The 27544-nt window shown below is 43.5% G+C and overlaps 1 protein-coding gene across 3 annotated transcripts in view; it reads left to right on the plus strand.

Annotated features, from left to right (window-relative positions):
• SH3YL1 (SH3 and SYLF domain containing 1) overlaps positions 1-27544 on the plus strand; it is a 264690-nt gene that overhangs the window by 78560 nt on the left and 158586 nt on the right. For all 3 annotated transcript variants that reach the window (XM_073625460.1, XM_073625461.1, XM_073625462.1), the window contains exon 4: positions 13550-13614. In XM_073625460.1, coding sequence (XP_073481561.1) covers positions 13550-13614 — 65 coding nt within the window. The remainder of the gene's footprint in view (positions 1-13549; positions 13615-27544) is intronic.

The raw sequence follows: 27544 nt of genomic DNA on the forward strand, positions 1-27544 counted from the left end.
GCTAATGATACCATTTTCATTACTAAAATCTTGTATATACTGTAGTCCCTTACCATCCCCTCCAAGAGCTTGCATACTATCGATGTTAGGCTAACTGGTCTGTAATTCCCAGGGATGTATTTTGGCCCTTTTTTAAATATTGGTGCTACATTGGCTTTTCTCCAATCAGCTGGTACCATTCCAGTCAGTAGACTGTCAGTAAAAATTAGGAACAATGGTCTGGTAATTACTTGACTGAGTTCCCTAAGTACCCTCGGGTGCAAGCCATCTGGTCCTGGTGATTTATTAATGTTAAGTTTCCCAAGTCTATTTCTAATTCTGCCCTCTGTTAGCCATGAGGGTCCTTCCTGTGATGTGTCATGTGGACAAACACTGCAGTTTTAGCTACTGAAGCCCCCTGATTCCCACGTGAAGACTAGGGATTGGCTGAATGGACCCCTGTTCGGTTCATACCAGGTCTTTCGAACACCGTGAAAGTTTGGACCCGAATAACAAACCCCATTAAAGTCAATGGGACCCGAACGTCAAAAATCTAAAGAGCCCATTTTGAAGGCTTATATGCAAGTAATTGGGCATACAATGATTATAGGGGTCCGGGTCCTGCCCTGGGGGACATGTATAAATAAATAAAAAAGTTTGTGAAAAATGTAATTTTTAAATGAGCAGTGATTTTTTGATTTTTAAAGTGAAAGCATAAAAATGAAAAATTCCTTCCAATATAGTGCCTGGGGAGGTCCTCTTAGTCTACCTGTAAAGTGGCAGATCTGTACCATGTGTAGAATTTGCTTCAGCAATAATTGCATTTATAAAGCCCAAAAAAATGACATTTTCCCAACAGCTGGGTAGCCAGTGTGTATGATGGGGCCACAATGTAGTGCACTGGGAACAAGATTAGAGTTTTTTGGATACATTCTGGTGTCACTTTGACTTTGGATAGAAGTAACGGGTGCAGAAAAATTGGTCTTTGGGCATTAGTAGCGCCTTCCCACCGTAACCCTATAGAGGTACTCTTGATGAAAGTAAGAATTGGCCTTGCTGTAAAAAATTGCAATGATATGCACTTGTCAAACAGGTGCAGAAAAATTGGTCTTTGGGTGTTGGTGGCTCCTTCCCAACTATCACGTACCTGGTAGAAGAGCCTGAATGGACGAGTAAGGCCTCCCTTACCACTCTGACTCAGAGCCCCTGATAGTGTAAACAGAAGGCGCCAGAGTGCAGAGTTGCACAAGCGCCAAGAAGTCTTTGCTGGCAGCAGTTGGCTTGTCCAAGTGGGGCTGGTGAAGTCACAGGAAGGCTTCAGCATGAAGACCAACAGGCAGGCAGCTGGTGCAGATGACAGCAACAAGTAGAAAGGTCAGGTGGGCAGGGTCATACACAGCTGGCAGAATCGGATACAGGGTTCAGGCAGGATCGAGGCCAGGAGACAAGCCAGGTCAAGCTGGATCAGTAGTGCAGGTGCCGAGGAGAAGACAGGAGATTAGTCACAGGACAAGCTGAGGTCAGTACAGGTGGAGTTCAAGGGATGGTCAAGACAAGCCGGATGGATAACAGGGATCAAGATGCAGGTTCACAGGAAACAGGATACATAGAAGCTGAAGACAAGGCAGCACTGGGGCTAGGTACTGGCTGGGTTTAAATAGGCTCACTTGGCGCCAGCATCAGTCATGGGTGCGCGCAAGCGCCGGCATGCATGAAGGTGTGCAACGGCTTCTGTTTTCGCTCCAGTTCACGCATGCGCACTTCTATGTGCCATAGCCCGATTCCTATGAGCACTAGGACTGCACATTCTTCTGCGCCTCAGGGTTCTTCTGGGGAGATGAATTTGTCTGCTGGCGGGTGCATCCTGACACCACCGTAACCCTATAGAGGTACTCTTTATGAAAGCAAGAATTGGTCTTGCTGTAAAAAATTGCAATGATATGCACCTGTCAAACAGCTGCAGAAAAATTACTCTTTGAGTGTCGGGGGCGCCTTCCCACCGTAACCCTATAGAGCTGCTCTTTATGAAGGCAAAAAAAATTGCAATGATATACACCTGTCAAACAGGTGCTGAAAAATTGGTCTTTGGGTGTTAATTGTGCCCATGAAACCTATACCAAAAACATTCTTCCAGATGAAATGATTAAACACCCTCAAAGCTAGGCAACCTCGAAGTCCTGCAGAGATTCCACATCCCAAAAAGACTTAATCGGTGACACCGGCATCAGGGGCTTCATAGCTGGTAATCCAGGACTGATTCATTTTTATAAAAGTTAGACGGTCCACGGAGTTTGTGGACAGATGCGTTCTATGATCAGTAACAAAACCTCCTGCAGCACTGAATGCCCGTTCTGAAAGCATGCAGGATGCAGAGCAGCCCAACAACTCAATAGCATACTGGGCAAGTTCTGGCCAGTGGTCTATTATCATGACCCAGTAAGTCAGTGGGTTGTCAGCTGGAAAGCTCTCCATCTCTATTTTGGGCCCAAGGTAATCATCCACCATGTGATGCAGACGCTGCTGATGGGATGTGGAAGCTGACAGCCTTGGACGGCGAGGACTAAAAAAATTCTGAAATGCCTCACTTAGGTGGACGCCTTCTCCAACGCTCCTCTCTTGGCCAACAGAAGACTCAAAACTATGTTTTTCACGACACTGTAACCTACTGGAGTCAGGAAAAAATGTTGAATAAAATCCCCTTCAACGTGTCCTCAATAGATTTTATCTTCTGCACTCTCTGTGGGGACGGGATGAGTTCTGAGACCTTCCCTTTATAACAGTGGTCAAGGAGGGTTGCCAACCAGTAATCATCCTTCTCCTTTGCGCCACATATTCTTGGGTCTTTTTGCAGGCTTTGAAGCATGAGGTTGCCCATGCGCCTCAAATTTGCAGAGGCTTGAGAAGCAGACTCCTCGGTGTCACTCAGGATGACAACATCTAGAACTTCCTCCTCCCAGCCACGTACTACTCCCAAGGGTCCTGGGGTTTGAAAGCCATTGCTTACAGATTGACAAATGTCTTCCTCTTCCTCGAAGCCTATGAAAATGCTAGAAACCTCCTCCTCATCCTCCTCCCCTCTCTCCTGTGTGTTCTGTGACATAGGAATGATGGTGCCTGCATAAAGTGGGCCTTGAGAGGAAAGGAAGTCCTCCTCTTCCTCCTGCTGCTCTGCCTCCAGTGCCCTGTCCATAATGACACGCAGAGTCGGCTCCAGCAGGAACACAACAGGGATTGTGTTACTGATGCATGCACTGTCTCAGCTCACTAACCTTGTGGCCACATCAAATGGTGACAATACAGTGCATGCATCCTTAATGATCAGCTATTGGCGTGGGGAAAAAAGCCAAGGTGGCCTGAGCCTGTCATCGTGCCGTACTTGCACAAGTACTCGTTGATGGCCCTTTGCTGCATGCATAGCCGCTGCAGCATTGCCAAAGTCGAGTTCCACCTGGTGGGCATGTCACAAATCAGGCAGTTTACGGGCAGGTGGATTTCCTGCTGAATTTCAGCCAACCGAGCACTGGCTGTGAATGACCACCTGAAAAGGCACAGACTCTCCTGGACAGCTTTAGCATAACTTGCAACCCTGGGTACGTATTTAAGAAACGCTGCACCACCAAATTGAGGACACGTGCAAGGCATGGCACATGTGTCAATTTTCCCTGTCTAAGGGCGGACAGGAGGTTTGACCCATTATCGCACACCACCATTCCTGGCTCCAGCTGGCATGGTGTAAACCACCTCTGGGCTTGTCCCTGCAGAGCTGCAAGAATCTCTGCTCCGGTGTGGTTCCTGTCCTCTAAATACACCAGCTGGAAGCACTGCATGGCAGCTTTTAGCCTGACTCTGGGAATAGCCCTTTGAACACTTAGGGGGTACCTGATGTTTATAGGACAGTTATGCAGAGGAGGGCATGGAGGTGGAGGGGGTAGAGCTCACAGGTCTGGCATCATCACCACCAGCTGTATGGAGACGTGGGGGCACAACAAGCTGCAGCACCGAGCCCTGTCCTGCATTCTTTCGAGTTTCAAGCAGCATTACCCAGTGTGCTGTGAACAAAATATATCATCCCTGCTCATGCTTGCTGGACCAAGTGTCAGCAGTAAGGTGGATTTTATGGCTGACTGCCTTGCCCAATGATTCCAGAACATTTCCTTCCACGCAATGGTAGAGAGATGGAACAGCCTTACGTGAAAAGTAGTAGCGACTGGGAACCTGCCATTGTGGTACAGCACATTGTGCAAATTCACGGGAGGGGGCAGAGACCACCAGGCTGAAAGGCAGAAGTTGGAGAGCCAACAGCTTTGACAAGCTTGCAATTAGACGCTGGGCATGTGGGTGGAAGGGACTGTATTTTTTTTCTGCTGCAACAGATGGGGCAGAGAAATTTGCCAGATACAGTCTACAGCTGGTGGTGTGCTGCTGGCAAATGTACTGCTAGGACCTGGGACACCCTGTGCTAGACCATCATCCCTGTCAGTGGAGGGTGCTGAAAGGTAATGACTCGGTATAGCAGGGGCAGAATGAAGTGGGTAAGGAGGGGGAGGGACAGATTTGTGCCCCTTTTGTGTGGCTTTTAGGTGCTCTTGCCAACGGAGTGGTTGGACATTAAATACCTTCTTAAGCATGTGGTACCCAAATGGCTGGTGTTTTTGCCACGTTGGATGTGCCTGAGACACAGTTTGCAGATAGCAACCGTGCGATCTGTTGCAGATGTGCTAAAAAATGCCCAGACAGCTGAGTTTTGGGGAGTGGGCCGGGAGATAACAGCTGCAGAATGTGATGGAATAGGGTGGCTGCTCTCTACTCTTTCTTGATGTCGGCCTACTTGGGGTTGTGCTGCCTCACCTTCAGGTTCCTCCTTTTGCTCTATCTGACACCCAAATCGCATCAGTGACCTCTTCATCATCATCATTTCCTCCATCTTTATCATCATTACCACTGGAGACAACTTGGCAATACGCTGAGGCTGTGGGAACTTGAATGCCAATTTGTCTACCAGTGTTCTCCCCTCTCTCTAGGCTCATGTTCCTGTCATCCTCAACCTCAGGACTAACATCTGAATCCAGTAATGGCTGGGCATCATCAAGGAGCAAGTGGCTGATGCTGTGGTCAAATAATTTTATGGGCAAACTCACTAAACAGAGGAAATGATGCCCTGCCTGAGGATTGACCACCATGTCCACCTTTGCCTGTGGACACATTTGTTGCTGGCCCCCTTACAGTGCCAAGGGAACGTCTGCCTCTCCCTGTTGTCCTCCCAGACATTATTGGAAGGGAGGGGGCGGTGCTTATAAGAAAATGTAAAGAAGAAGTGGAAATCTGTACGTAGATGCACTTTAATAAATGTAAAGTGGTGTTTGGTGCACTTTAATTTGAGTACTCACACTACACAGACACACTTCACAGATACACTATAATATACTGCAATATAATGCGCCAAACTTTCAGTGACGCACAGAGCTATATGGTGTTAAACAGGCAGTAATGCACAAAAAACTATATGACATTAAACTGGCAGTAACGCACACAGAACTATATGGCATTAAACTGGCAGTAACACACAAAAAACTATATGGCATTAAACTGGCAGTAACGCACACAGAACTATATGGCGTTAAACTGGCAGTAACGTACACAAAACTATATGGCGTTAAACTGGCAGTAACGAACACAGAACTATATGGCGTTAAACTGGCAGTAACACACACAAAACTATATGGTGTTAAACTGGCAGTAACGCACACAGAACTATATGGCGTTAAACTGGCAGTAACACACACAAAAGTATATAAGGTTAAACTGGCAGTAATGCACACAAAACTATATGGCGTTAAATTGGCAGTAACGCGCATAAAACTATATGGCGTTAAACTAGCAGTAATGCACACAGAACTATATGGCGTTAAACTGGCAGTAACGCACACAGAAGTAAATAGCGTTAAACTTGCAGTAATGCACAAAACTATATGGCGTTAAACTAGCAGTAATGCACACATAACTATATAACGTTAAACTGGCAGTAACACACACAGAACTATATGGCGTTAAACTGGCAGTAACGCACACAAAACTATATGGTGTTAAACTGGCAGTAACGCACACAGAACTATATGGCGTTAAACTGGCAGTAGCACACACAAAAGTATATGGCGTTAAACTGGCAGTAACGCACACAGAACTATATGGTGTTAAACTGGCAGTAACGCACACAAAACTATATGGCGTTAAATTGGCAGTAACACGCAAAAAACTATATGGCGTTAAACTGGCAGTAACGCACACAGAAGTAAATGGCGTTAAACTAGCAGTAACGCACACAGAACTATATAACGTTAAACTGGCAGTAACGCACACAGAACTTTATGGCGTTAAACCGGCAGTAACGCACACAGAAGTAAATGGCGTTAAACTGGCAGTAACGCACACAGAAGTAAACGGCATTAAAGTGGCAGTAATGCAATCAAATAGACGGTGTTCAACAGTCACTACACTGACCCTATCTGAACTGTCCCTACTCTAGCTATACACTAATGTAAAGATTACTGACACAATCTCACTACACTACACTGAAACTATCTGAGCTATCCCTACTCTACACTAAAGTATGTATAAATGACATGATCTCACTACACTACAGTGAAACTATCTGAGCTGCCCCTCTTCTAGCTGTACACTATGCAAAGCTGAATGATGGTCCTCCTCGCTACACTCACACTATCCCTAGACTGACACTAAACTAATATTCTACACTGACAATTGAAGCAAAATAGCACAGTATAGCACACTAACTAATAGCACTGAACAGAGCCCTGTTCTATCTCTGTCAATGCCGAAATCACACACTCCAAAGACATGCTGGCAGGTTAATAGGCTTCTGTCCAAAAGTGGCCCTAGTATATGAATGTGAGTTGGGGACCTTGGATTGTGGGCTCCTTGAGGGTAGGGACTGATGTGAGTGTGCGATGTATGTGTGGAGCGCTGCGTAAATTGACAGCACTATATGGGTACCTTAAATAAATAGGGATAATTGTAGACATGGTGTCTTTATTCAACCTTATTAACTATGTAACTATATAAAGTCATGATGACAGTGTCCAATCATGACTCTGACAGTACTCTGTGCCCTGATTGGCTGAAGCTTTCACTGCTTCAGCCAATCAGGGCTTGCAATGCACCCGTTTGTTCGGATATTCGCCGAACGTCCGAACAACGAAAGTTCAGCCCGAACTTATGCTTGGGCCAAACCGTTCACCCATCCCTAGTGAAGACCGAGGAGAATAAATTCAATAACTTCGCCATCTCCCCATCCTTTGTAACCGGATGTCCTTCCTCATTCTTTATGGGGCCAATATGGTCTGTTCTCCCTTTTTTACTGTTTATATACTTAAAGAATTTCTTGGGATTTGTTTTGCTTTCCTCCGCTATGTGTCTTTTGTGTTCTATCTTAGCTGCCCTAATTGCACCCTTACATATCTTGTTGCATTCTTTGTAAAGTCTGAATGCTGATGATGATCTCTCAGCCTTGTATTTTTTGAAGGCCTTCTCCTTTGCTTTTATATGCATTTTTACATTGGAGCCATCCAGGACTTTTGTTCGCTCTTTTAAATTTATTTCCCAATGGGATGCACTGGCTAATGCCCTTATTTTATATGCTCTTAAAGAAAACCCATCTTTCCTCCGTGTTATTTGTTTCTAAGATTTTATCCCAATTTATATCTTCTAGCAAGGTTCATAGTTTAGGGAAGTTGGCTGTTTTGAAATTCAGTGTCTTTGTGTTCCCCTTGTGTTTCCTATTTGTGTGATTTATACTGAAGCCAATTGACCTATGATCACTGTTTCCTAAATTGCCCCATAAATCCACATTCGAGATCAGGTCTGTATTGTTGGTAATCAGTAGATTTGGTAACGCCTTGTTTCTAGTTGGTGCGTCTACCATCTGACCTATGAAATTGTCCTGCAAGACATTTAGGACCTGGTGAGCCTTAGACGAATGCATGGGTTCCCTCCGCCCAGTCTATGTCTAGATAATTAAAATCCCCCATTATGATAACACTTCTCATTCTTGCTGCTAATCCAAATTTGATAGAAGGTCCGTCTCCCCCTCCTCCCTCAGGTTAGGGGGCCTATAGCATATTCCCGGTATTATCTTCCCCTTCGCTTCATCCCTTTCAAGCTCTACCCATAAGGGTTCCACTTCCTCCCTAGCTCCCTTATTGATGTCATCTTTCACATTCACTTGTACATTAATCTTGATATACAGGCATACCCCTCCCCCCTTTTTACCCTTTCAATCCCTGCGATAAAGGGAATACCCTTGAATGGTTGCCAGCCAATCATGAGAGCTGTTGAACCAGGTCTCTGAAATTCCCACAAAATCCAAATCCTCCTCGTTCAACAGTATCTCTAGTTCACTCATCTTGTCTGACAGGCTCCTGGCATTGGTGAACATGCCGGTTGCATACTGTCCACTTATTTGATGTTCCAAGATTGCAAATAAGAATAGGTTGACAAGTCCATAGGGGTGACAGGCAGACCTGACCTGAATGGTTGTGTGAAAGGGGCCTAAATCATATGAAGGATAAGAGCTGGCAAATGAATAACCGACAAAAATATATATATTTTTTTGGGATGTTTATGTGCTGCTCAAAGTTTAATGATCTGCCAGCTGACAATCAACATTACAAAAAGTTCTTATAATAATTTAAAATGTATAACAAAATAAAAACCATAATCATTGTGCAGCACTGCTGAGTAGGATGCACAGCTTGTATATGTAATAATACTAAATATACCTATTTTAATGTGCATACAGAGAGCCATAATATTATGACCACCTACCTAACTTTCAGTTGGTCATCCTTTTGCCGCTAAAATTGCTCTGACCCATTAAGTCATGGACTCCAAAGTAACATCCTCATGAATGGCAGGACCCAAGGTTTCCCATAAGAACATTGCCCAGAGCATCACACTGCCTCCAGTGGCTTGCCTTCTTCCCATAGTGCATCCTGGTGCCATCTCTTCCCCAAGTAAGTGACTCACATGCACCCGGCCTTCCACGTGATGCAAAACAAAATGTGATTCATTGTACCAGCCCACCTTCTTCCATAGCTCTGTGGTCAAGTTCTGTTGCTCTAGTGCACAGTGTTTTTGGGTGTGAACAAGGGTCAGCATGGGCACCCTAACTGATCTGCAGCAATTGAGCCCCATACCCAACAAACTGTGGTCTGACACCTACCAGCAACAACTTTTTCAGCAATTTGAGGTATAGTATCGCTTCTTTTGGATCGCACTACACAAGCCAGACTTCACTCCCTTCTTGCATCACTGAGCCTTGGTCGCCCATGACCCTTTCGCCAGTTTTCCTTATTTGGACCACTTTTCGTAGGTTCTGACCACTGCAAACTGAAAACATCCTACAAGGGCTGCAGTTTTGGAGTTGCTCTGACCCAGTCATCACATTTTGGCCCATGTCAAAGTCATTCAGATTCTTACACATTGCCCAATTTTTCCTGCTTTCAACACATAAACTTCATGAACAACATGTTCACTTGATGCCCGATATATCCCATCCACTTTCAGATGCCATTGTAATGAGATAATCAATGTTATTCACTTCGATCGGTATACATATAAACAACATGAATCCAGATTGAAAAAACAATTTACATTAATCTGATCACATTCAGATTAGTTGTTAAAAATGTATAAAGATTATACTATATTTACTTTAAGAACACAATAAATGAAATGTTTTCCCAAACAGCTCCACTGATATCTCAAGAATTAGTGCAGGCATAAGAAAACTAAATTCTTGATGACTGCTGTATGCAGGTTGATGAAAAGTTGCTTTAACCTCCTTAGCGGTATTCCCAAGTGTGGCTCGGGCTGAATCTTCAGTACCAAAAGCGGTAACCCCGAGCCACACTCGGGATCGTACTGCAGGATCCAGGCAAAGTTACTTACCTTGTCCCCAGGATCCTGCGATGTCTCCCCGCTGTGTGTGCGAGCCGTGTCTCTGCTCGATTCATCACAGTGTCGAGCTCCGTTCCCTGCGAGCGTTGCGCCGCACGGGGACGGAGCACGGTGCCAAATTCAAATAGTTAAAAACACAATACACATACAGTACAGATTACATTTCTGTATCAAATTATTTCACATACCTTTTGTCCCTAGTGATTTGTCCAGTGCCCTGCATGTTTTTTTATATTATAAATACTGTTCTTTCTGCCTGGAAACTGGAGATTGTCCATAGCAACCAAAAAGTGTCCCTTTACATCAAAAGCGGTTTTAGAAAACAGCGATAATAAATTAGAATCACTTGCAGAGTTGAGAGATAGTGATTCGTGGGGAGATCCGTCATCAAACACTGACCGTAATGACAGCGACAATTCTGCGACTGAGCAAATTTTAGTGTTTTTGATTTGATTACATTATTGAATAATTTTTATTATTGTTATATTATTATTTGTTATAATTATTTATAGTTATTTGTTATATTATAATTTATGATTTCCTGTTTCAAACTTTATCATACCCAGGATGTCTACTAGACTCTTGTTTGGACAGATTTAAATGTGTTATTCCTAAGAATTACAGGCCTACAATATAAAACTCCAAATTTCCATGCAAAACATTGTATCGCTTTGATCATCAAAAATCTGACATAATCATACCGCCAAGGAGGTTAAAGGAAACATAAAAAGAAAAAACACATAGGCTTCCATTGCTGACATCTTTAAAAATGCTATTTGCCTCAGGGACTCAAAAAGTATTCAAATGCCTGTAAAGTTTCTTGTATACACCACCAAGGTCATGCAATAGCCAGTGCTAGTAGTTGTTCACATTCAGCTGGACCTGTTTCACCACTCAGCCAAGTACCTTCCTTAGTTTAAATGAGTGTTGGGAACATACACCACATTTATGTTCATATGAGCAACTCACGCACTTTAATTGATTCCCAGTAGTATCCTGAAATGTGTCAAGATAGATGTTGACTGTCTAAAATCATGACAGGAGGTGTGAAACGTGATGTGAAAAACTCTGTGTAAATGATGGTTCTATTTAAATGCCTGAAATTAATACATTTGAAAACACCCTGTTTTCATTGACATAATAATATCCCCATGGTACCTTTAAATCTGTAACATGTGTTAATGGTTTGAATTACATGGCTAAAAGTGTGAGTTGCTGTCAAGTTGCTGGGTAAAGATGTTAAAATGGCATTATATGAGAGTTCCTGAGGTAATTTTTTTCTAGAATGTAGTTTAAAGGCTAAGTTCACCATTAAGGAAAAAATAATAAATGCACATATATTTCCAGAAAAAAAAAATTCATTTATTATTTTTTATTATTGCATGTACAATGTCAGGCTCCTGCAGACACGTCCTCCAGCTTTCAAAGTTGGAGGAAGTGTCAATGGACTACAAGGGCGCAGATCAGCACACTCATAGTCCATTGAGAAATACAAGTTCATCTGCCACGGTCAGGGCTGGCGCCAGCATTAGGGTGCCAGGATGGGGTGGGGGTTGCGGTGAAATCAGAATCCCCAGCTATTTGCTGGAGATTCAGATTTTTAACCATGCTGCAGATGTGTTTTTAATATATATATAGATATATATATATATCTATATATATATATCTATATATATAGATATATATATATACTATATTATACTATACTGGCCAGAAATGTGTGTACTTTTGTAAAGCCAACTGTCGGGGCTTTCAATGTGGAAGTGATACAACCTGATCACTTCCACAACCGCTGTGATGTGCACCCCCCTCCCTGCCATGTTTTCCAGGCTCCACTGTCCCACCTGCGGGCCTGGTGGGGTCATGGTGGGTGTCACTGGAAAGGGTGGAGGGGGAGCTTAATGGACATCTGACCACTTAGCCTCCCTCCTGTGTACAGATCAGGAAGTGAGCCATTAGATGTAATTTCCTGGTCCTGAGCTGTCAATCACCGGGATCAGTGCCTGGTGAAGTAACACATTCTTTGTGCTATCAGCATCAGTGGAGTAAAGAGGAGACATCCAGGTTCTAATAGACCCTGGATGTCTAATAAAGAGTACCTGCCACCTATATGCTATCACATAAGTGGCCATTGGTCCCCTATGTGATAGCAATAAAGTATTGTAAAAAAAAAAATAATAATAATAAAAAAAAAAGTTTTAAACGTCAGAAAAAACATTTTTTTTTTAGAGCCCACACATACAAAAACACACAAGTTAGGGCGCCTACGTAGAAAAACGGCAAATTCCCAACACATATTATATAGCACTACGCATGCCGGGGTGAGAGCAATCATTTTAGCACCAGACCTCAGCGTAACTCTAAGACCCCTTTCACACTGAGCCGTCCTGGGCGTCAGCGGTAAAGCGACGCTATTTTTAGCGCCGCTTTACTGCCATTTTAGTGGTGCTATTCGGCCGCTAGCGGGGGGTTAACCCCCCGCTAGCGGCCGAAAAGGGGTTAAAGGGGTTAAATCCACCAGCAAAACTCCGCCGGAGCAGCGCTTTGCCGGCGGTATTGCAGCGCTGCCCCATTGATTTCAATGGGGAGCAGCGGTGGAGGAGCGGTGAGTTCAGGGCTTTCACACTGGGGGGGATAGAGCAGCTGTTTTAGGGCGGTTTGCAGGCACTATTTTTAACGCGCCTGCAAAACGCCCCCAGTGTGAAAGGGGTCTAAACAGATGACTGCTTATGAAAAAATATAGGGCACTGAAGTTTTTCACAGCGCATGCAATTATAAGGTTTGACATGTTGAGTATCTATTTACTTGGCACAACCCTAATCTTTTATATTTTACCAAGAAAATTGGGTAATAGTTTGCATCTACGTATCTGCCCAAAAATTAACTTTAGTGTATTTCTTACTTACATTTTGTGTTTCATAAATCGTTGCAGTAATATCATGTAGCACAAAAAATTGGAACTTCCAACATTTTATTCTCTAGAGTGTCTTTTTCAGGAAATATATAATGTTTTCGGAATTTTAAGTAATCTTTAGGCCTAAATAGATTTTTAAAACATGTAAACAAAAAATTTAAAAAAGAATTCCGGGACTCAAGTGGTTAAAATACCTGTCTTCCATTCCCTAACACTGTGCCCTCTCTTCTACCAGTTGCAGCTTGGAAGTTTTAGCTTGTCTCACTTGTCTGCTACCTGTAGCCAGTGAGAGGAAGCAGGGAACAAGGGGGTGGTGGGAGGACAGTGGGGAAAGGGGGAGAGTGGCAAAATACACCTTCATCTGTGTAGACAAAAATCCTTGCACTGACCCTGGCAGATGGGACTTGTAGTATATTTATTCACAGATCTCAGTGAATGAATGATATGGCCATGTGGGCGCATATTTTAAACGTGACAAAGGCTGTGAGGGAGAGGAACCCCTGTCCGCTGTCACAGGTGAGGAGGGGGAGGTGCTGGAGAATGTTACATGTTACGCCTTGCATATGGGTTCCAAATGTGAACTTATCCTTTAAACCTTTTATTTTAAATATAATTTCCTCTGAAGAACTATGTTGCTTGTCTTGATTCAGATTTGACTAACTCAATCTCTGTTTACACTAGGATGGTCTGCTCCTTCTGCTATTGGCATAGCAGGACTTGGTGGGGGGTTTGAAATTGGAATAGAAGTAAGTACCAAAGTGGCCACATAATGACTTTAAAATTAATTAAGATGTTATAAAAAAATGTACACTTATTTGTAATGTTTTTCTTTAAAATTGAATCTGTTAAAAGCACTTTATGCTACCAAATCTTGTGTTTACAGTCATCCCCCAATAGATTTTTTTGAATCTTTAAAATATTCCACCATGTGAGTAATGGGCCAAGTTGTGCAATATCAGCACATGAACTTCAAGGCACTTCATAGATAGTGACAGGAGGATGACTGGAGACTTCACTAATACTTACAGGAGTATGACTGAGGACCCCAATGATGGTGACAGGAGGATGACTGTAGACTCCAGTGATGGTGACAGGAGGATGCGTGGAGACTCCAGTGATGGTAACAGGAGGATGAATAGAGACTCCACTGATGATGACAGGTGGATGAATGGAGGCTTCAGTAATGGTTATAGGTGGATAACTGGATACTCCAGTGATGGTTATAGGTGAATGACTGGAGACTCCAGTGGTGGTTATGGGTGGATGACTGTAGATTCCAGTGATGGTGACAGGAGGATGACTGGTGACTCCAGTGATGGTGACAGTAGGATGACTGGTGACTCCAGTGATGGTGACAGGAGGATGACTGGGGACTCCAGTGTTGGTGACAGGAGTATGTCTGGAAACTCCAGTGCTACTGACAGGGGGATGACTGGTTCCTCCTGATGCCTACAATTCAATGGTTATATGAGTTTAATGCAGGTTTCCCCAAAATGTATTGATATGTGAGCATTTGAGAAGATTTGTAGAACAGTGGGCATCTAAAATGAAGGTGGCATGGATGATTTTTTTTCAGACATATCAGTAGTGCCAAAAAATGTTAGTCCTTTGTTTAGCCAAAGACATCAACTAATGTAACACTACCTGCAGACTTATATCAATAATCAGTACTTCCTTTTCTGTACTGTATTGTTTTTTCTTTGCTTAAAAATTATTTTAGCTATTTTAGCCATGTGTAGTGGCTCATTTATGTTCCTTGTAACAGAGTGTGACTTACTCTCTGTCCCTAACATCACATTTGTGACAAACACGGTGAGTGGAATGATAAATTTCCCTTGGCGTGTCATATATTGTATTGTAAGAAAGTTAAATATCCTCTGTCTGATTTGTTTAAGGCTTAATGTGAGGCATATGCAGAAGGCAGATTAAATTCCAGGGCAACTGTGTTTAATTTCACAAAACATACCTAAAGTAAAATGTGGCCACATGAAATAGATCAGGCCTTCTGGTGGATAACCAGTTTTCTCTTGGATAGATGATAGTGGACACTTCTGAATTTTGTGCACAGAGTATAAATCATGCAGAGATACAGTGTATGTGACAGCTGGCAAAACATATACCACCCTTTACTATTAGCAGGCCACTAAAAATGTAAGAGTTCTAGTGATGTGGCAGGGTTTCAATATTCCCACTTTGTACCACAGATGACAGCATAAAGTAAATTGTCACAAACTGAATCAATTCAGCTGGCGTAAATGCTTAAAACATGTTTAAGTGGAAGTTGCCTTCAGTGAAAACTTCCTGCCAAAATTATCAATAGATCCACAAATATTGGGTGGACAGCTGAAATTATTTACAAATCTCAACTTTTCCTGTAAAAGATGAGCTTGACTCCCCCCTCCCTGTTTATCCTTCAAATGTGAAATACTGCTTCACTGACCAATAGAGAGGCTTAAGATGACACCAGCTCTGGGAAAGCAAGGTAAGGAAATCTTACCCAATGGGACATAGACTTCTATAAAAACCGGACAGAGATTCTAACCCTTCTTCATTTTGTCCTGTATTTTCTCTCCCTTGTTCATGCACAGAAATGTTTTATTCCATACAGTGTGTCAGTAAATATCAGTGTGTCACATGATGTCTTCCACTCATCTGCTGAGCCCCCTATGCTCAGTAGTTGATAGTGGTGGATGGTGATTGGAAGGCCAGGCAAGCAGAGCCCCCACAGTAAGCAAGAACACTTCACCGAAATGCCATCCTTACCCAATGTCATGAGCTCAGAAGCCTCATCTCCGAAAAATAACAGATCACCTTGGCAACAGCAGAACACTGAGCACAAAGCTCCTCCATGTCTGCCATATTGACAAAACTCCTTCCTGCTGAACGCAACAAATGAAATGCCTCTATCCATGCTAAATGCGTGGAAGGACAAATCGCTTCTATTGGCTATTGTATTCTAACAACTGCAGAGGTTTTCTCACCTCTTTATTCTTATTCCTCCACTTTCCTCCAGCCCCACTTTTTCTCTCCTCCAGCCCAATGGCTGGTCATTTTTTTCACTTTCACACACTGGCACAGTAATTCAATCTTGCAATACGATTGCCACTAATTTCCTATACATTTCTCTGAATAATGGATGGTCCAAACCTGTTTGCAGAAGCTTGTCCCACTTCCCTTCCTGTCTCACACCCACCCCTCCCCCTCCATCCCGGTCAACCCCACCTACCCACCCCCCCCTTCCCCCCACCATCACCACTCCTTCCTCACCTTTTCACTTTCCCATCCCCCCTATTTCCTTCCCCTTTCCTTCACAATTTTCCCATCCTCCCCCCCTCCTCTCCCCTCCCCCCCCCCCACTTTTTTTTTTTTTTTTTTTCCCCTGCTCAGTTAGGGACCTACCCATAGACCTTAACATATTTTGGTTTATTTTAATAGTTAACATATTCCTTCTTTATTTTCTTTTTACCATTGTGGGAACAAACAATCCCAGTTACTTTCTTGCTTCCAATCTAGTATTATTGTTACTTGAATACAGGTGCGGTGCAGGCCCTCTCCTCCCCCGGTTGTCCAGGGGCGGTTTCTGTGTGATCCCTTGTAAGGTGAGTTGATTCGATACTTGCTCTCTGGAGGGTTGGTGGACCGTCTGAAGGGGATAAGGAGAGGGGATAACTCCTCTATACCACGGCCAACTATCAGAAGCGACTTGATTGGTAACTATCTAACATACAGCGATGTCTATGCACACACATAAATGCAATGTATTTATTTTTCGATTATTTTTTAATGTTATTTTTATTTGTCATGTCGATCTGTGTTGCTTTCAAAGATTGTGATATACGTTTACATTTTCACAGCTGTTAATCACCTGTCCTCTGAAGATGACCCATTAGGGTCAAAACGCGTCAGGACATCAATAGTAAATCTGATCTTGTTTCCTTGGATGTACTGTACTATACATTGTTGCCGGCTTTTTAATAACGTTTTGTACCACAGTTCATGTCTTGACTTTTAATGTCAGAAGTCAAAAACATCTTTTAACCTTTGTACCAATAAAATTAATTTGACCATTTCACTATCTCTTCGGAATTTTATACCATTGGCTGCATTAAAGCCCCGCCCAGGGGGGTTCTTCATTCTTCATATGCATCGTATGGGGTGCGCAGCCCTCTTATTCTTATTTCTCTGAGTGTCCCCTGTTTTCCTTAACTGCAGCTGTAAGAATACCCAAACAGTGCCTGCATGTGATTGGATCCAGGCCCTGTTCGGCCTACAAATTTTCACCTGACTCCATTAACCAAAGTCAATTGAACAGTCCAATTTTGTTGAGTCAGGCGGTGCCAAAAGAAACATCCATGGCTCAAATTTTGTGCGATTTAGCAGTAATCAGCCAAAATTCAACTTGTGTATGGCAGTCTTTAGCCTGAAAGTAAAAAAAAAACGAATGCAGCCACCACATCTAAGTATTAAAGTGGTTGTAAACCCATTACAACCACTTTAACCTACAGGTAAGCCTAGATTAAGGCTTACCTGTAGGTGCAGGAAATATCTCCCAAACCTAAAAGGTTTAGGAGATATTTGCAGAAATAGTGGCACCGATGTCTACGGCGCATGCGCCGTAGATATCGGGCGCAGGTGCACTGAGCGTGCCGTTTTTAACGGCGATCGTGCCGTTAGTGACGGCACCAGCGCGCATGCGGGAGAGTGACGTCCGATACCCGGAAGTCACTCCGGGATAGATGGCAGCGTCGGAGGAGGTGAATGTGGGCCAATGCGAGGGCTTCGATCTGAGGTAAGTAATTCATAATGAGCTAGTATGCCATGCATACTAGCTCATTATGCCTTTGTCTTGCAGGGTGTATTTTTTTTTTCAGAGGCTTTACTTCCTCTTTAATAAGCTGCAATATTGTATACATTTAAAATTTGATTCCTTTAGTTATCTGCTAAAGGAGAAGTAGGAGTAGGAGTAGTAGCACCCTTTTGGCCCTACATCTGCTGTAGGTCACAAGAGTGCACATCATTCTGCACTCCTGTAATCTGTATTCAGCTGAGAGCGGGCGAAAGTCGGCTAACATCACTCAGTTGGTCCAGGCTCTAGATAGATCATGACTTTAATGTCGGGATCCACCCAAATCTCCGACTGGCAGCTGGCTCGGCCTCTCAGCATGCTGCTGAGAGCCTGAGCCATCTACTCCCTCCCCCTGCACAGCCCAGCACTCCAGTGAGTGCTGGAGGGGCAGAGCAGATAGCGAGTGACTGACAGTTACCACTCTCTGCTCACTGAAGACCGAGAACTAAGCGAACAGTGGTTTTTGATCTCTTAGTGCTTTGTCTTAGAGGCAGCGGGATCAATGCTACAATCACCTAGGTAAGTATGTATGTTTGCTTTTTTATTTTTGCAAAATCTTTATTTACACAGAGATATAAGAACAAAATAGTTAAAGCTTTCGAAAAAATAAAGGCCATCATGCCTTATGCTAATGCTTAGGGATCCAACTGATAAAAAATTGGAATTCCTGTTAAAAAACATTTTCTCCTTGGCAGGTTCAGTGGCTCAACTTGCAGTGGTGGCAATTGGGGTATGTCAATCCTTGAGAGACCATTTAAAACAGGTGCTCAAGGTGTTCCCTGAACAGCAGGCCCAGGATTTAGCTGAGCTGCCAGCGGCTTTGTGTTTTGCTATTGACGCAATCAGAGATTCTATTCTTCAGACCTCTCGCCTTACGCTTGGGTTGGTGCATATGCGTAGAATCTTATGGTTGAAAAATTGGTCAGCTGAAGTGCCATGCAAAAAGCTCCTGACTGGGTTTCCTTTCCGCGGTGAAAGGCTGGGGCTGATTTGGGGCTGATTTGGATACATATATCCAAAAGATATCAAGTGGGAAAAGAACCCTTTTGCCAGTTAAGAAAAGTAGTAAACGTCCCTCATTTAAACGGGCTCTTTCTCCAGTGCCAGGGGCATCAGCCTCCAGGCAGTCGCGACGGCCTACACCGTCAGGTTCAAGAGGTAAACCTCAGGGTCAACCCCAGGGACAAAAGAAGTCCTGGGCAAGGAAACCTGCAAGACAGACACTAAAGCCACTTTATGAAGGGGCACCCCCGCTCGTTCGAGTGGGGGGAAGACTTCTGCATTTCTCAAGAGTCTGGCAGGAAGAATTTCGAGACAGATGGGTGGTCTCCACAATAGCTCTAGGTTACAAACTAGAGTTCAGAGAACTCCCATCTCCTTGTTTCCTCAGGTCAAATGTTCCTAAAGATCCAGAGAAAAAGAAGTCTATCTTTCAACCGTTAGACCGACTTTTGTCGCAAAAGTGATCATGGTGGTCCCCATGGAAGAGCAGGGGTTTGGGTTTTATTCAAACCTTTTCACGGTGCCAAAACCAAACGGAGATGTCAGACCCAATCTAGATCTCCGGTTCCTGAAGATCCGCTCTTTTTGCATGGAATCAATCCGATCAGTAGTCTCCATCCTACAAGCTTCTGGCGTCAGTCGACATCAAGGATGCATACCTGCATGTGCCTATTTTCCCCGCTCATCAAAAATATCTGCGTTTCGAAGTAGAAAAACTTCACTTTCAGTTTGTAGCCTTGCCTTTCGGTCTAGCTACTGCACCTCGGGTGTTTACAAAACTTTTGGCCCTTCCTCTGGCCAGATTAAGGATTCAAGGTATAACAATTATAGCTTACCTAGACAACCTGCTCTTGATAGACCGGTCAGTAGCGCGCTTAGACCAAAGTATGGTCACCACAGTCAACTACCTGGAATACCTAGGTTGGGTCCTCAACCTAGAGAAATCTTCTTTAAAGCTAGTAAGAAGATTAGAGTACTTGGGTCCGGTTATAGATACAGCCCAGAAGAGGGTGTTTTTACCCCAGGCAAAGATCAGCGCCATAAAGGAGCTGGTTCAGGTGGTCAGGGCAAAGAAGGGTCCTTCTATTTGCCTTTGTATGAGGTTGTTGGGGAAGATGGTGGCTTCTTTCGATGCGGTTCCCTATGCTCAGTTTCATTCAAGACTGCTGCAAAAGAGTATCCTGTCTGCCTGGAACAAGAAGGTCCAAGCATATTTTCCGATGCATTTGTCGCCAAAAGTGTGCCAGAGCCTCAGTTGGTGGATGATCTGCAGAAGGGGAAATCCTTCTTACCAGTTACCTGGAAGGTGGTAACAACAGATGCCAGCCTTTCGGGTTGGGGAGCAGTCCTGGAAGAAGCATCTGTCCAAGGAGAATGGTCCAGAACCCGAAAGGACCTTGCCCATCAACATTGTAGAGATTCGGGCAGCTCACCTAGCCCTAAAGGCCTGGACATTCAGGTTGCGGAATTCTCCTGTCAGGATTCAATCCGGCAATGCCACAGCAGTGGCTTATATCAATCACCAAGGGGGCACCAGAAGTCATGCAGCCCAGGGAGAGGTAAACCATATCCTAACCTGGGCAGAAAAGCATGTGCCGTGCATAACGGCAATCTTCATTCCAGGGGTAGAGAACTGGAAGGCGGACTACTTAAGTCGCCAGCAGTTGTTCCCGAGGGAATGGTCCCTTCACCCCGACATCTTCCTGGCTATATGCCAAAGATGGGGGATCCCGGACATAGATCTGTTTGCGTCCCGGTTCAACAAAAAAGTCGACAACTTTGTGTCGAGAACAAGGGATCCACTCGCATGCGGAACAGATGCGTTGGTGACCCTGTGGGGTCAGTTCTCACTGATTTATGCATTCCCTCCTATTCTGCTGTTACCTCGATTTCTTCACAGGATCAAGCAGGAAAGGAAGTCGGTAGTTCTTGTAGCCCCAGCGTGGCCCAGAAGATCTTGGTATGCAGAAATAGTAAAGATGGCGGTAGGGGCCCCATGGACCCTACCACCACGTCCAGACCTTCTATTGCAGGGACCAGTATTCCATCCTATCTTACAAACGCTAACTTTAATGGTTTGGCTATTGAAACACACATTCTGAAGAATCGTGAACTTTCAGGCTCAGTGATATCTACTTTGATTAATGCAAGGAAGCCAGCTTCCAGAGTCATTTATTATAGAGTCTGGAAGGCATAGGTTTCCTGGTGTGAATCCAGGGGTTGGCATCCTAGAAAGTATGTTATAGGTAGAATCCTTGCCTTTCTGCAAATGGGGTTAGAGATGAAGCTGGCCTTGAGTACCATCACAGGCCAGGTCTCGGCCTTATCGATTTTATTTCAACGACCACTTGTTTCGCATTCCTTGGTCCGAAGCTTTATACAGGAGGTAAAACGGATTAATCCACAGGTTAGAGCACCCATGAACCCTTGGGTCTTGAATTTAGTTCTGACGGCGTTACAGAAACAGCCTTTTGAGCCGATATGACATATTCCCTTGTTCCTGTTGACAAGAAATCTGTTTTTTCTGGTAGCCATATCTTCTGCAAGAAGGGTATCAGAATTGGCTGTTCTTTCTTGTAAAGAGTCATATTTAATCATTCACAAGGATAGAGTAGTGTTGCCTCCTCATCCTAGCTTTCTGCCAAAGGTAGTTTCACGTTTTCATCTAAACCAGGATATTGTTCTACCTTAATTTTTTCCAGAACCCTGTTCTACGGAAGAAAAGTCACTACATTCTCTGGATGTAGTGAGAGCAGTCAAAATCTATTTGAAGGCGACTGCTCAGATTCGGAAAACAGATGTTTTGTTTGTGTTGCCTGAAGGTCCTAGAAAAGGACAGGCAGCGTCAAAATCTACTATTGCTAAATGGATTTGGCAAGTAATTATTCAAGCTTATGGTTTGAAGAGGAAAGTTCCACCTTTTCAAATCAAAGCGCACTCCACCAGGGCTGTTAGTGCTTCATGGGCAGTGCATCATCAAGCCTCCATGGCTCAAATCTGCAAGGCCGCAACTTGGTCTTCAGTCCATACATTTCCCAGATTCTATCAGGTGGATGTAAGAAGACATGAGGATATCGCCTTTGGGCGCAGTGTGCTTCAGGCAGCAGTAGAGGGCCCTCAGGTCTGATTGCACCCTACTTTTGTTTGTGTCTCCCTCCCCTCAGATAGCATTGCTCTGGGACATCCCATACAGTAATTGCTGTGGCTCTGTGTCCTGTGATGTACGATAAAGAAAATAGGATTTTTATAACAGCTTACCTGTAAAATCCTTTTTTACATCACGGGATACAGAGGTCCCTCTCCTCTTTCTGGTTACACTTGTATTACTTTGCTACAAAACTGAGGTACTCCCAGTAAGGGGAGGGGTTATATGGGGAGTTGAACTTCCTGTCTAGGGTGTGCCAGTGTCCATCACCTGAAGGTGCCATATAACCCATACAGTAATTACTATGGCTCTGTGTCCCGTGATGTACTCCAAGAAAAGAATTTTACAGGTAAGCTCCTATAAAAATCCTATTATTGCAGCTTACCAATCATTAATGTTGTGGTTGCATTAGTTTTCTATTTTTTAGGCTTCTTTCCCTCTGTTTTCACCTGGTGATTTGGCCAGTAACACACCTCCTGTTTTAGGGCACCTACACTCTGGATGAATTAGCAATAGAGACACCTTTGTACAGTAGCATGGGGAGCTGGGTGTTAGATGGACTAGCAGATATAGAGACACTAACAAATCAAAGCCAATCTCCAGCTAACAATTGATAAGCAGTTACATCAACAGTTTTTTCTTTTGGGATAAAGGTTTTACCTATATAAATAAAAGCTGACGATTGCTAACACCCCTGCCAATGGTAAATGGGTTGTCTCAGCCCGCTAACTGCTACATCTGCACGACAGCTTGTTCTGTTTAAAAACAACAGACTTGCTGGCAGGATCGCCAGGTGAAAATAAAAGATCTGTAAGAGATGCTAAGCTGCAATAAAATAAATGTTTGCTTTTGGATTTAATACCACTTTTAATTAAAAAATGTCCCTCATGGTAGCTCCAATGTCAATCACAATGTCTTCTGCTGCAGCTGACCGCTGAAAATAAAAAAACACTGCTCCTCCAATGCTGGCTCCAGCCATTCTGTCAGTATGGCCATCAGGTGATGTCAACTGGAGACCCCACCCCCTTGTGAAGTCTCACATCCCCATGTCAGGGCATGTGGCTGGCCTGGTATGGTTCAGGAGGGGGTGGGGCACTCTCCCCCCCCCCTTTACTGGCCTGCCTAAACATTTTTGTCAAAGTTGGATCAAAATTGGATCCCGTTCATTAAGGTTGCTTGGAAGTCGGATCAATGTTACACAGAATTTACAGGGCAAAGTCGGATCGACAGTTGCATGACTTTCATGTCGTACCAGTGTGAACCAGGCCTTAATGTAGGTGGCTATTACCTTACTCTTGTTATCTATTAAACAACTGCTCCACCCAATTGTAATCATGTTATAAGTAGAGCCTGGTGGGCTAAGTCAGCGCCCGGTATTGTATATGCCATGGAAGCAGCTAGGTCTCAAATTTAAAATTTCTTGTGTACTGTTACTATCCACCTAAGAGAAGTGTGTTTTTTTTTATAATATAAAATACATTAGGCAAGAAGAGTGGGAACCCTTTATAGAAGTCACAAGGTGTGCATACACAAGAACTGAGGCATTGGGATCTTACCAATAGATTCCCCAAGGCATATAAGAAATTGGTGAAACATATTCATAAGGGCAGAAATAGTCAGCAGAGAGCACCACATCCCATGGCTAATATGTATAGAAGCACAAAGTGCTGAGGGAGGGGGTTTGGAGAAAACACCCCAGGGACTTTTAAGGTGCTTTCAAGTATATGGTAGACATCAAAATAGATAAGTCTGTGCAGTGTTAATTTTGTTAAAAAAAATATATAATTTTTATTTGAAACTAATTTTAAAACCAAAATGTCCCTACAAATGAGACATCATCATATAAAAGTGATACAAACACATCAATAATTTGACCCATTCATGGGCACATAGAAGCAGAGCCACTCAAATACGTAACAATTTGCCGCTCGACATGTTTCGCTCTAAATACGAGCTTCCTCAGGAGTTTGTGGCAAAAATTGTGGTGAGCTCTAAATAGTGAATAGAAAAACAAATATAAGACATTGTATACATTAATCAATACTGCAAAATGCTAAACCAATAAGGTTCAATGAAGTATTGAATTATACATGTACAGACTAATGATAATATATTGTAGAACAAGATACCGTATATAAAGGGAGAACATGATATCACATTAATATTACTAATCTTACCAGGTTGTCGTGTTCAAATAATGTATTAAAATTGAATAGAGTGATTCGCTACAGCATTTTCATATTACTGGCTCTCCTACACTGGGTTCTCTTGTCTTGATATGGCCACAGAGGGATATAAAGTTTTGTATAATCCTTTAAACAGTAAAATTATAAAAATTAGCAAAATAAATAGACCAGGGTATTTGAATTATCCGATAATTCAAAAGAGAGTTTATTACCTTGGATAGAATCAAAGGATAATTACTTGAGGTGAAAAACACCTCCCAGCAAATAATGAAGACAATACCAATGATACGTCTATATGGATAGTAGAGCCCTGGTATATGATGTTAGGGATTAGGCAGGGAAAGAAGTCTTTTGCATGCAGAAGCTTCTAATGACAGCAATGAGAGTAATAAAAGAGCCCTTGATTAGTAAGGCTTAGTGAGCGAAGCTAATGTCAGACCATGACATGGCTGCAGATAACACACTTACTTGTATATGTCAGGAGGCCGATATGTTTGGGAGCAATGCACACACTCCCTGTGGTATGGTGCCTGTCACGGGACGGTGTGCGGTATAAGCCGCCTTTATATACCCTCCATCCCGGCGGCGTCTGACCTCACTGCCGGGATGTGGACGCGTGTTGAGAATGCCAGAGCCACGGCTGATTGGACAAATGTAGCGGTGTCATAGCTTGACGCTCGCTGCGTACATAGTGGATAATGCGCATGCGCGCAATATTATTGTATTGAAAAGCCTAAAGACGCCAACGGCGCCATCTTGGAAAGGGGCAGATAGATAATAAACATGGCAATGTCCATGTTACAGCATTGTGTATATTGAAGAGTCGTTAGGCCTGAAAATATATTAAGTAAAAGAGTCTATAAGAACTAAAATTAAGCACAAAAATTAATTTTTTAATGTATATAAAGATCCACCTTCCAATTGCTTAACTATGGGCTTTACATGAATTTGGAGTGGGAATAGTGCTACCCCAATATGCCGCAGACAGGACTAAAATCTCTAGGGCTCCCAATGGAGAAGTGATTGATTGTTCACTTGTCCGACTGGGTGACCTGGGCATCCATGTGGACCAAAATAGACAAAAGTAGCCATAGATGAGAAGCCAGATTAATGAATTTTGTTGAATTAATACATATATGTGAACATGTTATTAAAATAAGGACAACCTGTAGAAATTATGAACATTCGCTCAGTGGGGAATTGTTACATGGGGAATCTAAATACCTTATTTATCGGCGTATAACACGCGCCGGCGTATAACACGCACCCCAAGTTTAGGAGAGAATTTTAAGGAAAAAAACTTTTAGGAGGGAAGTTTAAGGAAAAGAAACTTACATTAAAATGCCCATCAATGCAGCCTCATCAGTGTTCATCTGCAGCCTTGTTAGTGTCATTGCAGCCTTTTCAGTGTCAGTGCAGCCTTGTCAGTGCAGCTTTGCCCCAGTGCAGTCTTGTCAGTGCAGCTTTGCCCCAGTGCAGTCTTGTCAGTGCAGTCTTGTCAGTGCAGCCTTGCCTCAGTGCAGCCTTGTCCCCAGTGCAGCCTTTTCTCCAGTGCAGCCTTTTCCCCAGTGCAGCCTTTTCCCCAGTGCAGCCTTGCCTCAGTGCAGCCTTGCCTCAGTGCAGCCTTGTCCCCAGTGCAGCCTTGTCCCCAGTGCAGCCTTGTCCCCAGTGCAGCCTTGTCCCCAGTGCAACCTTGCCTCAGTGCAGCCTTGTCCCCAGTGCAGCCTTGTCCCCAGTGCAGCCATGTCCCCAGTGTCCATGCCTACCGCCTGCCGCCGCCGACATACACATGCTAGTAGTTTTAAATATGGCGCCGCGGAGTTCGGAGGGACTTGGCGCCTGCGGAACTGAACAAACGCCGCCGAGATACACATAGTCGAGTGTATTCGGCTCTTTCCGGCGCCGCTCACAGTCCCGCCCAGTCCCGCCCTATGATGGACATAACACAGGTCCAATGGCGGGACTGGGCGTGACTGTGAGCGGCGCCGGAAAGAGCCGAATACACTCGACTATGTGTATCTCGGCTCTGTGATTTCGGCGGCGCTCGTTCAGCACCGCCGAGTCCCTCCGAACTCCGCGGCGCCATATTTAAAACTACTTGCTATGTGAATGTCGGCGGCGATCGCCGCCGATAGCTCACAATTAGCGGGGATCGGCGTATAACATGATTTTAAGGGGAAAAAAGTGCGTGTTATACGCCGATAAATTCGGTATTCATACAATTAAACCAGAGAGTATACCCGCCCTGTGTATATACATTACAAGAGAAAAGAAAAAAGAAAAACGTAAAACGAAAAAAGAAAGAAAAATGACATGATGTTTGAAAATGGAAAAAAATGGAAAAAAAATACAATTTATAAAAAGTGTTTACAGCTAAATGCATCATTCATGCCTGGATGTTTCAAGGCTGACAGTTCGTTTATCCAACGTGCTTCCTTCTGAAGGAGTGGTTTGTCATAGTCTCCTTCCCTGTCACCGGGGGGTATGTGTTCTAAGGCAAAAAAATGCAGACAGTTGCTATTAAAATTATGTTGTAGGCCAACATGGCGACTAATGGGGGTTTCCATTCTCTTTTTTTGTATTAAGGAAACATGATCCCTTATATGGCAAAAGAAGGGTCACTTTGTCTTGCCAATATAAAACATTTGGCATTCACATAGCATAATGTAGACGATGCCTACAGATTGACATGTTACTGCAAATTTGGGTTTAAAGAGGCGGCCATTCAGCAACAGTAAGCTTCGTGCCGCCAATATATACCTTCAGAAGTTGCATTGATGTCAAGGTTTGCTACCCTTATTAGCCTCAGTGATAGTTCTTGTGTGGCTTTCATAGTGACTGTGTACCAAGGAATCCCTCAGGAAACGAGATCGCCTGAAGGTAATCTCCGGGTAGGGTTTTAAATGCTTTGCCACCTTTTTATCCCCCATCAACAGATACCAATATCTTTTTAGAATTTCTCGTATCTGCTGGTGTTGGCTTGAAAAGCTAGTAATAAGCCGAACACCAGGACTGGCTCTTTTTGATTTCGAGTTGTATATAAGGGAAGCCCTATTATGCGTTTTTTTTGCTGTAGCCGCAAGACAAGAGAACCCAGTGTAGGAGAGCCAGTAATATGAAAATGCTGTAGCGAATCACTCTATTCAATTTTAATACATTATTTGAATACGACAACCTGGTAAGATTAGTAATATTAATGTGATATCATGTTCTCCCTTTATATATCTTGTTCTACAATATATTATCATTAGTCTGTACATGTATAATTCACTACTTCATTGAACCTTATTGGTTTAGCATTTTGCAGTATTGATTAATGTATACAATGTCTTATATTTGTTTTTCTATTCGCTATTAAGAGCTCACCACAGTTTTTTTGCCACAAACTCCTGAAGAAGCCCGTATTTAGAGCGAAACATGTCGAGTGGCAAATTGTTACGTATTTGAGTGGCTCTGCTTCTATGTGCCCATGAATGGGTCAAATTATTGATGTGTTT

This window comes from Aquarana catesbeiana, linkage group LG04, assembly GCF_042186555.1.
Source record: "Aquarana catesbeiana isolate 2022-GZ linkage group LG04, ASM4218655v1, whole genome shotgun sequence".
Lineage (NCBI taxonomy): Eukaryota > Metazoa > Chordata > Amphibia > Anura > Ranidae > Aquarana > Aquarana catesbeiana.